At 38.5% G+C, this 17,486-nt stretch overlaps 1 protein-coding gene across 4 annotated transcripts in view; it reads left to right on the top strand.

Moving 5' to 3' along the window:
- The window catches only part of DENND5B (DENN domain containing 5B), a 217,699-nt gene that overhangs the window by 185,056 nt on the left and 15,157 nt on the right, over positions 1 to 17,486 (top strand). For 3 of the 4 annotated variants that reach the window (XM_049882751.1, XM_049882752.1, XM_049882750.1), the window contains 3 exons: positions 1,209 to 1,354; positions 2,786 to 2,904; positions 3,720 to 3,907. In XM_049882751.1, the coding sequence (XP_049738708.1) occupies positions 1,209 to 1,354; positions 2,786 to 2,904; positions 3,720 to 3,907 (453 nt within the window). Of the gene's footprint in view, positions 1 to 1,208; positions 1,355 to 2,785; positions 2,905 to 3,719; positions 3,908 to 17,486 lie in introns of those variants that run through there. The other variant, XM_049882753.1, reaches the window with a different exon arrangement.

The raw sequence follows: 17,486 nt of genomic DNA, 5'->3' as shown, positions 1-17,486 counted from the left end.
TTTTTGAAGAGAAGGGAGTGTAATGTCTTTGTTGTGCTTTCACATTTGAATAGGACAGTGACATCTAGTGGTGTGCCTTTTAAAGAGCCTTAAAAGGAACCCTGGCTGCGCAGTGGTTAAGAGCTTGTCTGCTAACCAAAAGGTCAGCAGTTCAAATCCACCAGGCACTCCTTGGAAGCCCTATGGGCCAATTCTTTTCTCTTGAATAGGCACAGTGGTTAAGAGCTGGGCTGCTAACCAAAAGGTCGGCAGTTCAAATCCACCAGCCACTCCTTAGAAACCCTATGGGCTAGTTCTTCTTTCTCCTATAGGGTCACTATGAGTAGAAATAACTCGGCAACAATGGATTTGAGAGAAAAGAGGTTTTTACACAGACTTCTTTCCACATCTTGATTCTTTCTCTGCAGCTCCTCTTATGCATGAATCACCTTAATAGTTTACCAAGTCATGGTTTATAGACTTTGTTATGTCCAGAATGGAGATGCCAAGAAAATCAGCAATAAAGAAATATTATCCAAGAAGTCATCCATCCCTCTTTTCATATGAAATCACGTCAGTAATCATGGTTATTTGTACTTGATTTTGGTTCAAAAGTAATTTTAAAAAAACATTAGAACAATGAAAATACCATATAGTGCAGTCAGTGTTTGTGTCCTCAGGTATTCTGGTGCTAATGCCTGAAATTACTTATAAATGTAGTGGTAATCTATATCTATTGTGATACTCACATACATGGTAACATATATGCCATGAAGCCACCACCACAAGTATTGGTACTTGTCATTTACAAACTAGACTTCGTCTCTGTAGACTGAACCAAAGAAAAGCTCAAACCTATTGCTATCAACTCAATTCCTACCCATAGTGACCGTATAGGGCAGAGTAGAACTGCCCCATAGGGTTTCCAAGACTGTAATCTTTACAGAAGCAAACTGCCGCATCTTTGTCCCAAGGAGCAGCTGGTGGGTTTGAACAGCTGACTTTTCAGTTAGCAGCCAAGCACTTAACCATTGTGCCACCAGGCCTCCCTCTAGACTGAAGAGGTTATAACCTAATTTTTTTGTATGAATACATCTTGACAGGTCATACAAAACAAAATATCTGTGAAAGCCAATAGAGTTCTTCAGATATATTAATATATTTTGTTATCAAGAGAATTTCGTTGTAGTTTTGCATTAATGTCAGCTTTTTTTTTTTTTTTCTTTCAGTAATTCCGTATAGGTCAGTGATCATCCCAATCAAAAAGTTGAGCAATGCGATCACCACTTCCAACCCTTGGATCTGTGTGGCAGGAGAGCTGGGAGACACAGGAGTAATGCAGATTCCCAAAAACCTCCTCGAAATGACTTTTGAGGTAGGTTCGGCTTAGCAGAAAACCTTCTTAGCAGAAAGTGTCAAATACAGTTCTACAGAGGGATTCTAGCTTTGCTTTTTTTTTTCTCCCTTGAATCAAATAATATACAGGAACCACCCAAACATGCAAAATCAGTTTTGTGACTGTATATCTAAAGTTGTCCTAAGCAATTTACTGTAGTTTGTTTTAAGCTCTGTTTTTCTATTTGTAATATTAAGGTGCTATGAGGCTTTGCCAGGCCCTGTTTTATGATTGCCAGTGCCTAACACAGAACCTAATAAGTATGAGACATTCAAGTAAATACTTACCCAAAAAGGTTCTCCTCCTTACTGTAAAGTGCTCCCTGCCTGAACCTGAGTGTCCTTTAGCAAAAAGGCAGGAGAGCTGACATCCATGCTTATGACTTTGAGACTACATAGTGGCATTTATAGAAAGATTTAGAAAAAATAACTTTCAACATTGTAGCTAGCTTTCAGGTCTCATCTGGTGAAGCATTTCTGTGTTTGAGCCCACATGCAGGTTGATCTTGGTATGCACGAGGAAGACAAATACCTGCTCGTGTTCCAGAAGGGGAAGTAGTACTAAGCGAATGTCCTGTTCTTGTGTTCTTTGGGGTGTAGGGATAGTGGAGTCCACTCAAGGTCATGATCCCTCAAGAGCCTATTTTGGCCTTATCTACCCAATGGACTCACCTCCCTCATCTGGATCACTGTGATGCTTTCTCACAGAGATACAAAGAAGTCAAGTGATTTAAAAACTTATTGCTCTGGTGTACCTGTCCGTCACATAGTCATTTGGGGTCTGTGATCTTTTACCTGTCAGGATTTAATTGACATTTATTTTTACTAAAATGTTTATTATTATTGCTTCTTTTGTACTTGCCCACAAAAGGGCCAGTAAGGGACATTGATAACTTTGGTTTTTTTGCCATAGTGTCAGAGACCTCTAGTAGGTGAGTTGTGAAGTCACTTCTGCCTTAGTATTTTATTAGAAACAGAAAAATATCAGCAGGATGATATTTATAGCTGTTTTCCTGACTTGTATGTAACTGAATCTAAATAGCATCCTTAGCCCACCTCTTGAAATTCTTTTCCTCCAAAGTGTAAATCACCATCTCTATGTTATCCCCGTGTCACCCGATTAGAATTGTTTCTTCCTTGGTGTTCTTATAGCACTTGTTTACATCTCTAGCGTCTTGTTTAGTCCAACTCACTTGATAGTTAATATTTATGTGTCTCCCGTATCATTAAATAGGGGCTCCCTGAAAGCAGGGAATACCTGTGAATAAATTTCTCTAGTGTACAGCAGAGCACTTTATGCAGAAGAGGTCCTTTGCAGTTTTTATATTAGATGGAATCAAAGTGCCCTGCCAAAGCTGAGATGCAGCAGAATGGGATTGGGTATTGATAACCTGTAATCCATTCCCTACAGTGTCAGAACTTGGGGAAGCTAACCACTGTGCAGATTGGTCATGATAACTCAGGACTGTTAGCCAAATGGCTAGTGGATTGCGTCATGGTCAGAAATGAAATCACAGGACATACCTACAGGTAAGTAAATGTCCTTGGAAGCTTAGAATTCTTTGAGACTCTAGACAAAAAAAAAGTTTGAGAATTGTTTGTTTGCTTTTTTCCTAAAGCTTTCCCACTGCTTTCTGAATTTTCTTTTAGTCTTTGGAGTTTCTTTTTTTTTTTTATATAATTCAAAATTGCCAAAAATGTAATTAAGAAAAAAAAAAGATTATGCTTGCTGCTAATGTTGCCTTTTTAACAAGTGTTGAAAAAGATCGGTATAACTCTGAGAAAAGAAGAAAGAAAAGGGAAACTTAAAATGTTTTAGTAAAAGGAAAGGATCTTTGGATTCTACTGGTTACAGCCAGCACTCTTTTGTAGGAACACTGTTTTTCCCTCTAACTTAACTCCAACATTAATTTCTAATTTGAAAATATTCTTCCCAAAACTAGCCACAGAGTTTTAATACACCCTAGGCATGAGCAAATATTAAAGAATTGTTTTTATTTGTCTTGGGTGTGACACCATATGTGGCTTTGTAGGAGAATGTCTTCACTTTTTAGAAACTCCAACTCCAGTGTTTTTTGGGCTGAAATGTCCTGATATCTGTAATTTACATTAAAATACTTAAAAATGAAGAACATGGCAAAATCTAAGTGATAAGAATATGAATGTCTATTATATTGTTCTCTCCACTTTTCTGTATGTTTGAAATTTTCCTTAATTAAAAAAAAAGACCCACAGCCACTAAAGTGATGGGCTACATGCATGTTCTTTTTTGTTTGTTTGTTTAATTCTGAAAAAAAACGAGTAAAAAAAATTGGTGACTCCAAAGTTTTTTTCCATCCTACCAGGTTCCCATGTGGGCGGTGGCTGGGGAAGGGCATTGATGATGGGAGCCTGGAGAGAATTCTTATTGGAGAATTGATGACCACAGCATCAGATGAGGATCTCGTAAAGCAATGTCGGACTCCACCACAGCAGAAATCACCCACCTCAGCTAGGAGATTAAGCATTACTTCACTGACAGGAAAAACTACTAGTAAGTAGTTGGTTTTTTATTTTCCAATTGTGCCTCAGATGTTGCAGTCTTCGTGTGGCCATTTCACATAGGAACTGTTGCACTGGTGAATTGTGATAAGGAGATTAAAAAGAAAAAAGCTGAGGAAAATTAATTTGAGGAAAGGACCTTTAAAACTCGAGAGGAACTAAAGGTAAAAAATAAAGGCAAATCATTAACAAATACTCAAAAACCTGAAAAATTTGAGATATTAAAATCTCAAAACACCAAATGCTCAGTTTTGATCAAGCTGTAGAAATATGAGTAAATAATATTTTACCTAAAAGTCAGTGGAATAATAAGGACAGTTATATATTATAATATTCCAGATAGCCATACCTGGCCATCCGAAGCCTCCTTTTCAAAGAGCTTAAAAATTACTCCCCACACCAATACCTCACACCATGCACAAAAACAAACTTGAAATGGATCAAAAACCCAAATATAAAATCTAATAAAACGATAAAGATCACAGAAGAAAAAATAGGGACAACGCTAGGAGTCCTGATACACGCTATAAACAGTGTACAAAACATTACTAACAATGCAGAAGAGAAACCAGATAACTGGGAGCTCCTAAAAATCAAACACCTATGCTCATCCAAAGACTTCACCAAAAGAGTGAAAAGATTACTTACAGACTGGGAAAAAGTTTTTAGCTATGACATTTCCAAACAACGCCTGACCTCTAAAATCTACGTGATACTGCAAAAAAAAACTCAACTACAGAAAGGCAAATAACCCAGTTAAAAAATGGGCAAAAGATATGAACAGGCACTTCACTAAAGAAGACATTCAGGCGGCTAATAGATACATGAGGAAATGTTCATGATCATCAGCCATTAAAGAAATGGGAATCAGAACTACAGTGAGATTTCATCTCACTCCAACAAGGCTAGCATTAATCCAAAAAACACAAAATAATAAATGTTGAAGAGGTTATGGAGAGACGGGAACCCATACACACTGCTGGTGGGAATATAAAATGGCACAACCACTTTGGAAATCGATTTGGCGCTTCCTTAAAAAGCTAGAAATAGAACTACCATATGATCCAGCAATCCCACTCCTTGGAATGTATCCTAGAGAAATAAGAGCCTTTACACAAACAGATACATGCACACCCATGTTAGTTGCAGCACTCTTTACAAGAGCAAAAAGATGGAAGTAACCAAGGTGCCCATCAACAGATGGATAAATTATGGTCTATTCACACAATGGAGTATTACGCATCAATGAAGAACAATGATGAATCTGTAAAACATTTCATAACATGGAGGAATATAGAAGGCATTATGCTGAGTGAAATTAGTCAGCAAAAGGACAAATATTGTATGAGACCACTATTATTAGAACTCGAAAAATAGTTTTAACAGAGAAATAAATATTCTTTGATGGTTACGAGAGTGGGGAGGGAGGGAGGGAGGGAGAGGAGTTTTCACTAATTAGATAGTAGATAAGAACTATTTTAGGTGAAGGGAAAGACAACACACAATATAGGAGAGGCCAGCACAACTGGATTAAACCAAAAGCAAAGCAGTTTCCTGAATAAACTGAATACTTCGAAGACCCCCGTAGCAGAGGCAGGGGTTTGGGGACCATGGTTTCAGGGGACATCTAAGTCAATTGGCATAATAAAATCTAGTAAGAAAACATTCTGCATCCCACTTTGGAGAGTGGCATCTGGGGTCTTAAACCCTATCAAGCAGCCATCTAAGAAGCATCAATGAGTCTCAACCCACCTGGAGCAAAGGAGAATGAAGAACACCAAAGACACAAGGTAATTATGAGCCCAAGAGACAGAAATGGCCACATAAACCAAAGACTACATCAGTCTGAGACCAGAAGAACTAGATGGTGCCTGGCTACCACCAATGACTGCCCTGACAGGGAACACAATAGATAACCCCTGAGGGAGCAGGAGAGCAGATGCAGACCCCAAATTCTTGTAAAAAGACCAGATTTAATGGTCCAACTGAGACTAGAAGGACCCGAGAGGTTATGGTCCCCAGACCTTCTCTTAGCCCAAGACAGGAACCATTCCCAAAGCCAGCTCTTCAGACAGGGATTGAACTGGACTATGAGATAGAAAATGATACTGGTGAAGAGTGAGCTTCTTAGATCAAGTAGACACATAAGACTATGTGGGCAGCTTCTGTCTGGAGAAGAGATGAGAGGGCAGAGGGGGGCAGAAGCTGGCTGAAAGGACACGAAAGGAGAGAGCGGAGGGAAGGAGTGTGCTGTCACATTGGGGGAGAGCAACTATGAGTATATCACAAGGTGTTTATAAATTTTTGTATGAGAGACCGGCTTGGTTTGTAAAGTCTCACTTAAAACACAATAAAAAGAAAAACACACACACAAAAAAATTACTCCCCCCCACCATTATGGATTGAATGGTGTTCCCCAAAACGATACATTGAAGTTTTGACCCTTGGTACCTTTGAGAGTAATCTTGTTTGTAAATGTTGTTGGGTGCTGTCCAGTTGATTTCGACTCATAGCAATCCCATGTGACAGAGTAGAACTGCTCCATAAGGTTTTGTAGGCTATAATTAGGAGCCCTGGTGTCACAGTAGTTAAGTGCCTGGCTGGTGACTAAAAGGTCAGTGGTTCGAATCCCCGCCAGCCGCTCTGTGAGGAAAAGATTTGGCAGTCTGCTTCCCTGAAGATTTACAGCCTTGAAAACCCTATGGGGAGCGGGGCCAAGATGGCGGACTAGGTGGACGCTACCGCGGATCCCTCTTGCAACAAAGACGCGGAAAAACAAGGGAATCGATCACATACATAACAATCTACGAACTCTGAACAACAAGCACAAACTTAGAGACGGAAAACGAACAAATACGGGCAGACAGCGACCGTTTTCAGAACCAGGAGCCAGCGTACTAGCCGACTACTTGGAAAATCTAGTTTCCCAGTGATGGCTTGGAGACAGCAGTCCATATCAAACCACATAAAGAAACAGACCATGACAGCTTCTCCAACCCCCCAAACAAAAGAATCAAAATCTTTCCCAAATGAAGATACAATCCTGGAATTATCAGATACAGAATATAAAAAACTAATTTACAGAATTCTTAAAGATATCACAAATGAAATTAGGATAAATGCAGAAAAAGCCAAGGAACACACCAATAAAACTGTTGAAGAACTCAAAAAGATTATTCAAGAACATAGTGGAAAAATTAACAAGTTGCAAGAATCCATAGAGAGACAGCATGTAGAAATCCAAAAGATTAACAATAAAATTACAGAATTTGACAACGCAATAGAAAGTCAGAGGAGCAGACTCGAGCAATTAGAATGTAGACTGGGACTTCTGGAGGACCAGGGAAACAACACCAACATAGCTGAAAAAAAATCAGATAAAAGAATTAAAAAAAATGAAGAAACCCTAAGAATCATGTGGGACTCTATCAAGAAGGATAACTTGCGAGTGATTGGAGTCCCAGAACAGGGAGAGGGGACAGAAAACACAGAGAAAATAGTTGAAGAAATCCTGACACAAAACTTCCCTGACATCATGAAAGACAAAAGGATATCTATCCAAGATGCTCATCGAACCCCATTTAAGATTGATCCAAAAAGAAAAACACCAAGACATATTATCATCAAACTTGCCAAAACCAAAGACAAACAGAAAATTTTAAAAGCAGCCAGGGAGAAAAGAAAGGTTTCCTTCAAGGGAGAATCAATAAGAATATGTTCTGATTACTCAGCAGAAACCATGCAGGCAAGAAGGAAATGGGACGACATATACAGAACACTGAAGGAGAAAAACTGCCAACCAAGGATCATATATCCAGCAAAACTCTCTCTGAAATATGAAGGAGAAATTAAGATATTTACAGATAAACACAAGTTTAGAGAATTTGCAAAAACTAAAACCAAGACTGCAAGAAATGCTAAAGGAGATTGTTTGGCCAGATGACCAATAATATCAGGTACCAGCACAATACAAGGTCACAAAACAGAACATCCTGATATCAACGCAACTCAAATAGGGAAAGCACAAAAACAAACAAATTAAGACTAATTCTAAAAAACAAATAAATAAACAAAATAATACATACAACAGGAAATCATGGAAATCAATAGATAAACGATCACAATAATCAAAAAGAGGGACTAAATATAGGAGGCATTGAACTGCCAGATGGAGAGTGATACAAGGCAATATAGAAGGATACAAGTTAGGTTTTTACTTAGAAAAATAGGGGTAAATAATAAGGTAACCACAAAAAGGAATATCAATTCCATAACTCAAGAAAAAAGCCAAGAAAAACGTAACGACTCAACTAACATAAAGTTAAACATTATGAAAATGAGGATCTCACAAGCTACTAAGAAAAACGTCTCAGCACAAAAAAGCATGTGGAAAAATGAAATGGCCAACAATACACATGAAAAGGCATCAAAATGACAGCACTAAAAACTTACTTATCTATAATTACGCTGAATGTAAATGGACTAAATGCACCAATAAAGAGACAGAGAGTCACGGACTGGATAAAGAAACACGATCCATCTATATGCTGCCTACAAGAGACACACCTTAGACTTAGAGACACAAACAAACTAAAACTCAAAGGATGGAAAAAAATATATCAAGCAAACAATAAGCAAAAAAGAAGAGGAGTAGCAATATTAATTTCTGACAAAATAGACTTTAGACTTAAATCCGCCACAAAGGATAAAGAAGGACACTATATAATGATAAAAGGGACAATTGATCAGGAAGACATAACCATATTAAATATTTACGCATCTAATGACAGGGCTGCAAGATACATAAATCAAATTTTAACAGAATTGAAAAGTGAGATAGACACCTCCACATATATAGTAGGAGACTTCAACACACCACTTTCGGAGAAGGACAGGAGATCCAGTAAGAAGCTCAATAGAGACACGGAAGACCTACTTACAACGATCAACCAACTTGACTTCATTGGCTTATACAGAACTCTCCACCCAACTGCTGCAAAATATACTTTTTTTTCTAGTGCACATGGAACATTCTCTAGAATAGACATATTAGGTCATAAAACAAATCTTTGCAGAATCCAAAACATCGAAATATTACCAAGCATCTTCTCAGACCACAAGGCAATGAAGCTAGAAATCAATAACAGAAAAACTAGGGAAAAGAAATCAAATACTTGGAAAATGAACAATACCCTCCTGAAAAAAGACTGGGTTATAGAAGACATCAAGGAGGGAATAAGGAAATTCTTAGAAAGCAACGAGAATGAAAATACTTCCTATCAAAACCTCTGGGACACAGCAAAAGCAGTGCTCAGAGGCCAATTTATATCGATAAATGCACACATACAAAAAGAAGAAAGAGCCAAAATCAGAGAACTGTCCCGACAACTTGAACAAATAGAAAGTGAGCAACAAAAGAATCCATCAGGCACCAGAAGAAAACATAATAAAAATTAGAGCTGAACTAAATGAATTAGAGAACAGAAAAACAATTGAAAGAATTAACAAAGCCAAAAGCTGGTTCTTTGAAAAAATTAACAAAATTGATAAACCATTGGCTAGACTGACTAAAGAAATACAGGAAAGGAAACAAATAACCCGAATAAGAAAAGAGAAGGGCCACATCACAACAGACCCAACTGAAATTAAAAGAATCATATCAGATTATTACGAAAAATTGTACTCTAACAAATTTGCAAACCTAGAAGAAATGGATGAATTCCTGGAAAAACACTGCCTACCTAAACTAACACATTCAGAAGTAGAACAACTAAATAGACCCATAACAAAAAAAGAGATTGAGATGGTAATCAAAAAACTCCCAACAAAAAAAAGCCCTGGCCTGGATGGCTTCACTGCAGAGTTCTACCAAACTTTCAGAGAAGAGTTAACACCACTACTACTAAAGGTACTTCAAAGCATAGAAAATGACGGAATACTACCCAACTCATTCTATGAAGCCACCATCTCCCCGATACCAAAACCAGGTAAAGACATCACAAAAAAAGAAAATTACAGACCTATATCCCTCATGAACACAGATGCAAAAATCCTCAACAAAATTCTAGCCAATAGAATTCAACAACATATCAAAAAAATAATTCACCACCACCAAGTGGGATTTATACCAGGTATGCAAGGCTGGTTTAATATTAGAAAAACCATTAATGTAATCCACCATATTAATAAAACAAAAGACAAAAACCACATAATCTTATCAATTGATGCAGAAAAGGCATTTGACAAAGTCCAACACCCATTTATGATAAAAACTCTCACCAAAATAGGAATTGAAGGAAAATTCCTCAACATAATAAAGGGCATCTATGCAAAGCCAACAGCCAACATCACTCTAAATGGAGAGAACCTGAAAGCATTTCCCTTGAGAACGGGAACCAGACAAGGATGCCCTTTATCACCGCTCTTATTCAACATTGTGCTAGAAGTCCTAGCCAGAGCAATTAGGCTAGACAAAGAAATAAAGGGCATCCGGATTAGCAAAGAGGAAGTAAAATTATCTCTATTTGCAGATGACATGATCTTATACACAGAAAACCCCAACGAATCCTCCAGAAAACTACTGAAACTAATAGAAGAGTTTGGCAGAGTCTCAGGTTATAAGATAAACATACAAAAATCACTTGGATTCCTCTACATCAACAAAAAGAACATCGAAGAGGAAATCACCAAATCAATACCATTCACAGTAGCCCCCAAGAAGATAAAATACTTAGGAATAAATCTTACCAAGGACGTAAAAGACCTATACAAAGAAAACTACAAAGCTCTACTATAAGAAATTAAAAAGGACATACTTAAGTGGAAAAACATACCTTGCTCATGGATAGGAAGACTTAACATAGTAAAAATGTCTGTTCTATCAAAAGCCATCTATACATACAATGCACTTCCGATCCAAATTCCAATGTCATTTTTTAAGGAGATAGAGAAACAAATCACCAACTTCATATGGAAGGGAAAGAAGCCTCAGATAAGCAAAGCATTACTGAAAAAGAAGAAGTGGGAGGCCTCACTTTACCTGATTTCAGAACCTATTATACAGCCACAGTAATCAAAACAGCCTGGTACTGGTACAACAACAGACACATAGACCAGTGGAACAGAACTGAGAACCCAGATATAAATCCATCCACATATGAGCAGCTGATATTTGACAAAGGCCCAGTGTCAGTTAATTGGGGAAAAGATAGTCTTTTTAACAAATGGTGCTGGCATAACTGGATATCCATTTGCAAAAAAATGAAACAGGACCCATACCTCACACCATGCACAAAAACTAACTCCAAGTGGATCAAAGACCTAAACATAAAGACTAAAACGATAAAGATCATGGAAGAAAAAATAGGGACAACCTTAGGAGCCCTAATACAAGGCATAAACAGAATACAAAACATTACCAAAAATGACGAACAGAAACCAGATAACTGGGAGCTCCTAAAAATCAAACACCTATGCTCATCTAAAGACTTCACCAAAAGAGTAAAAGACCACCTACAGACTGGGAAAGAATTTTCAGCTACGACATCTCCGACCAGCGCCTGATCTCTAAAATCTATATGATTCTGTGAAAACTCAACCACAGAAAGACAAACAACCCAATCAAGAAGTGGGCAAAGGATATGAACACACACTTCACTAAAGAAGATACTCAGGCAGCCAACAGATACATGAGAAAATGCTCTCGATTATTAGCCATTAGAGAAATGCAAATTAAAACTACGATGAGATTCCATCTCACTCCAGCAAGGCTGGCATTAATCCAAAAAACACAAAATAATAAATGTTGGAGAGGCTGTGGAGAGATTGGAACTCTTATACACTGCTGGTGGGAATGTAAAATGGTACAACCACTTTGGAAATCCATCTGGCGTTATCTTAAACAGTTAGAAATAGAACTACCATACAACCCAGAAATCCCACTCCTCGGAATATACCCTAGAGAAATAAGAGCCTTCACACAAACAGATATATGCACACCCATGTTTATTGCAGCACTGTTTACAATAGCAAAAAGCTGGAAGAAACCAAGGTGTCCATCAACCGATGAATGGGTAAATAAATTGTGGTATATTCACACAATGGAATACTACACATCGATAAAGAACAGTGACGAATCTGTGAAACATTTCATAACGTGAAGGAACCTGGAAGGCATTATGCTGAGCGAAATTAGAGGCAAAAGGACAAATATTGTATAAGACCACTGTTATAAGATCTTGAGAAATAGTATAAACTGAGAAGAACACGTACTTTTGTGGTTACGAGGTGGGGAGGGAGGGAGGGTAGGAGAGGGTTTTTTACTGATTAGTTAGTAGATAAGAACTACTTTAGGTGAAGGGAAGGACAGTACTCAACACACAGAAGGTCAGCTCAAATGGACTGGACCAAAAGCAAAGAAGTTTCCGGGATAAACTGAATGCTTCAAAGGTCAGTGAAGCAAGGGCGGGGGTTTGGGGACTATGGCTTAAGGGGACTTCTAAGTCAATTGGCAAAATAATACTATTATGAAAACATTCTGCATCCTACTTTGAAATGTGGCGTCTGGGGTCTTAAATGCTAACAAACGGCCATCTAAGTGCATCAATTGGTCTCAACCCACCTGGATCAAAGGAGAATGAAGAACACCAAGGTCACACGACAACTATGAGCCCAAGAGACAGAAAGGGCCACATGAACCAGAGACTTACATCGTCCTGAGACCAGAAGAACTAGATGGTGTCCGGCCACAACTGATGACTGCCCTGACAGGGAGCACAACAGAGAACCCCTCAGGGAGCAGGAGATCAGTGGGATGTAGACCCCAAATTCTCATAAAAAGACCAGACTTAATGGTCTGACTGAGACTAGAGGAATCCTGGTGGTCATGGTCCCCACACCTTCTGTTGGCCCAGGACAGGAACCATTCCTGAAGACAACTCATCAGACATGGAAGGGACTGGACAATGGGTTGGAGAGAGATGTTGATGAAGAGTGAGCTACTCGTATCAGGTGGACACTTGAGACTGTGTTGGCATCTCCTGTCTGGAGGGGAGAGTGGAGGGTAGAGAGGGTTAGAAACTGGCAAAATTGTTACGAAAGGAGAGACCGGAAGGGCTGACTCATTAGGGGGAGAGTAAGTGGGAGTATGGAGTAAGGTGTATATAAGCTTATACGTGACAGACTGACTTGATTTGTTAAACGTTCACTTAAAGCTCAATAAAAATTATTTAAAAAAAAAAAGAACTGAACAGAAGATTTCAAAGGGCCTCTCAAGAAGATGAAGTAAAGTATTATAATGACATGTGCAAAGAGCTGGAGATGGAAAACCAAACGGGAAGAACACGCTCAGCGTTTCTCAAGCTGAAAGAACTGAAGAAACAATTCAAGCCTCGAGTTGCAATAGTGAAGGATTCCACGGGGAAAATATTAAACGATGCAGGAAGCATCAAAAGAAGTTGGAAGGAATACACAGAGTCATTATACCAAAAAGAATTAGTCAATATTCAGCCATTTCAAGAGGTGGCATATGATCAGGAACCGATGGTACCAAAGGAAGAATTCCAAGCTGCTCTGAAGGGATTGGCGAAAAACAAGGCTCCAGGAATTGATGGAATATCAGTTGAGATGTTTCAGCAAACGATGCAGCGCTGGAGGTGCTCACTCATCTATGCCAAGAAATATGGAAGACAGCTTCCTGGCCAACTGACTGGAAGAGATCCATATTTATGCCTATTCCCAAGAAAAGTGATCCAACTGAATGTGGAAATTATACAACAATATCATTAATATCACATGCAAGCAAAATTTTGCTGAAGATCATTCAAAAACGGCTGCAGCAGTATATCAACAGGGAACTGCCAGAAATTCAGGCCAGTTTCAGAAGAGGACGTGGAACCAGGAATATCATTGCTGATGTCTGATGGATCCTGGCTGAAAGCAGAGAATACCAGAAGGATGTTTACCTGTGTTTTATTGACTATGCAAAGGCGTTCGACTGTGTGGATCATAACAAACTATGGATAACACTGCAAAGAAAGGGAATTCCAGAACACTTAATTGTGCTCATGAGGAACCTTTACATGGATCAAGAGGCAGTTGTTCAGAGAGAACAAGGGGATACTGATTGGTTTAAAGTCAGGAAAGGTGTGCATCAGGGTTGTAATTCTTTCACCATACCTATTTAATCTGTACGCTGAACAACTAATACGAGAAGCTGGACTATATGAAGAAGAACGGGGCATCAGGATTGGCGGAAGACTCATTAACAACCTGGGTTATGCAGGTGGCACAACCTTGCTTGCTGAAAGTGAAGAGGACTTGAAGCACTTACTAATGAAGATCAAAGACCACAGCCTTCAGTTTGGATTACACCTCAACATAAAGAAAACAAAAATCCTTACAAGTGGACCAATGAGCAACATCGTGATAAACGGAGAAAAGATTGAAGTTGTCAAGGATTTCATTTTATTTGGATCCACGATCGACAGTCATGGAAGCAGCAGTCAAGAAATCAAAAGACGCATCGCATTGGGTGAATCTGCTGCAAAGGACCTCTTCAAAGTGTTGAAGAGCAAAGATGTCACCCTGAAGACTAAGGTGCGCCTGACCCAAGCCATGGTGTTTTCAATCACATCATATGCATGTGAAAGCTGGACAATGAATAAGGAAGACCGAAGAAGAGTTGACGCCTTTGAATTGTGGTGTTGGCGAAGAATATTGAATATACCATGGACTGCCAAAGGAACAAACAAATCTGTCTTGTAAGAAGTGCAGCCAGACTGCTCCTTAGAAGCAAGGATGGCCAGACTGCGTCTTACATACTTTGAACATGTTGTCAGGAGGGATCAGTCCCTGGAGAATGACATCATGCTTGGCAGAGTACGGGGTCAGCGGAAAAGAGGAAGACCCTCAAGGAGGTGGATTGACACAGTGGCTGCAACAATGAGCTCAAGCATAACGATTGTAAGGATGGCACAGGACGGGCAGCGTTTCATTCTGTTGTACATAGGGTCACTATGAGTCAGAACTGACTCAGTGGCACCTAACAACAACAGTGGCCAATGGGAGCCTTGTGGCGCAGTGGTGAAGAGCTCAGCTACTATCCACAAAGTCAACAGTTTAAATCCACCAGCCACTCTTCGGAAACTGTATGGGGCAGTTCTACTCTGTCTTACAGGGTCTCTATGAGTGGGAATCAACTCGATGTGGGTGGCTGGTGATAGCGAGCATTTCCTCATGTGTTTGTTAGCCACCTCCGTGTCTTCTTTGGTGAAGTGTCTATTCATATCCTTTGCACATTTTTTAACTGAATTATTTGTGTTTTTATTGTAGAAGTGTTAGATTTTCCTATAGATTTTCGAGATTAGACCTTTGTTGGATAAGACATATCCAAAAAATTTTTCCCAGTCTATAGGTTTTCTTCCTACTCTTTTGATGAAGTCTTTTGATGAGCATAAGTGTTTAGTTTTAGGAGATCCCAGTTATCTAGGTTATCTTCTGGCGTTTGTATATTGTTAATTATAGTTTGTATGCTGTTTATGCCGTGTATTAGGGCCCTTGGAATTGACCCTATTTTTTCTTCCATGATCTTTATAGTTTTTGGTTTTCTATTTAGGTCTTTGATCCATTTTGAATTAGTTTTTGTGTATGGTGTGAGGATGGGTCCTGTTTAATTTTTTTAAAGATGGGCATCCAGTTTTGCCAGCACCATTTTTTCAAAAGACTGTCTTTTCCCCATTTAATGGACTTTGGACCTTTGTCAAAGATCAGGTGGCCATAGGTAGATGGATTTACATCTAGGTTCTCAATTCTGTTTCATTGGTCAATGTGTCTGTCTTGCTACCCGTACCAGTACAGACTGTTTTGACTATTGTAGCTGTATAGTAGGTTCTGAGGTCAGGTAGTGTGAGGCCTCCTACTTTGTTCTGTTTCTTCAATAATGCTTTTCTTATTTGGGACCTCTTTCCTTTCCATGTAAACTTAATGATTTAGTTTTTTCATCTTGTTAAAGAAATGCTGTTGGTATTTGAATTGGGATTGGATTGTATTCATATATTGCTTTGGGTAGAAATGACATTTTCACAATGTTAAGTCTTCCAATCCATGAGCATGGTGTGTTTTTCCATTTTTGTAGGTCTCTTTTGGTTTGTTGCAGCAATGTTTTGTGGTTTTCTTTGTATAGGTTTTTTACATCCCTGGTTAGATTTATTCCTAAGTATTTTATTTTTTTAGGGGCTGTCATAAATGGTATTGCTTTCCTGATTTCCTTTTTGTAGTTCTCTTTATTGATGAAGAGGAATCCAACAGATTTTTGTATGTTTATGTTGTATTCCTGCTACTCTGCCGAACCTTTCTTTTAGTTCCAGTGGTTTTCTTGTGAAGTCTTTTGTGTTCTCTACATATGGTATCATATCATCCACTAACAGGAATAGTTTTACTTCTTCCTTAACCATTTGGATGTGCTTTTTTTCTTGCCTTATTGCTCTAGCTAGGACTTCCAGCACAACATTCAATAGGAGTGGTGATAAAGGGCATCTTTGTCTTTTTCTTGTTCTCGAGGGGAATGTTTTCAACATCTCTCCATTGAGAAAGATATTGGCTGTTGGTTTTGTATTGATCCCCCTTATTATGTTGAACCATTACCCTTCTATTTGTATCTTATTGAGAGTGTTTATCAGGAATGGGTGTTGGACTTTATCGAATGCCTTTTCTGCTTCAGTTGAGAAGATCATGTGATTCTTTTATTTACGTGATAGAGTATGTTGATTGATTTTCTGATTTTGAACCATCTTTGCATACCTGGTATGCATCCCACTTGTATTATTTTTTTTTATATGGTGCTGAATTCTATTGGCGAGAATTTTTGCATCTATATTAGTAAGAGATATTGGTTTATAAATTTTTTCTTATGGTATCTTTGCTGTGGTTTTGGTATCAGGCTTATGCTGACTTCATAGAATGAATTCAGAAGTATCCCTTCCTTTTCTATGTTCTGAAATAGTTTGAGTAGTACTGGTGCAAGCTCTTCTCTGAATGTTTGGTAGAATTCTCTGGTGAAGCCATCTGGGGCAGGGATTTTTTTTTGGTGGGAGTTTTTTTTATTACCTTTGCGGTCTCTTCTCTTGTTATGTGTGTTCAAAATTTTGACCTCAGTTTGTGTTAGTTTAGCTAAGTAGTGTGTTTCTAAAATTTGTCCATTTCCTCTAGATTTTCAAATTTGTTGGAGTACAGGTTTTCATAGTACTCTCTTATGATCCTTTTATATCAGTTGATTCTGTTGTAATGTCCCCCGTTTCATTTCTTATTTGGGTTATTTGTGTCTTCTATTTTTCTTTTGTCAGTTTGGTTAATGGTCTGTTGATTTTGTCAGTCCTTTCAAAGAACTAACTTTTGGTTTTGTTGATTCTTTCTGTTGTTTTTCTATGCTCTATTTCATTTATTTCTGCTCTGATCTTTATGATTTCCTTTCTTTGGTGGCTGTGGGCTTCTTTTGCAGTTCTTTCTATTTGTATTGTAGGGCTCACATTTTGATTTTGTCCTTTCTTTTTTGGTGTGTGTGCCTATTACTATAA

This window comes from Elephas maximus, chromosome 4 (genome assembly GCF_024166365.1).
Source record: "Elephas maximus indicus isolate mEleMax1 chromosome 4, mEleMax1 primary haplotype, whole genome shotgun sequence".
Lineage (NCBI taxonomy): Eukaryota > Metazoa > Chordata > Mammalia > Proboscidea > Elephantidae > Elephas > Elephas maximus.
The sequence above is the reverse complement of the archived record's forward strand: the minus strand, read 5'-3'. Positions and strand labels throughout refer to the sequence as shown.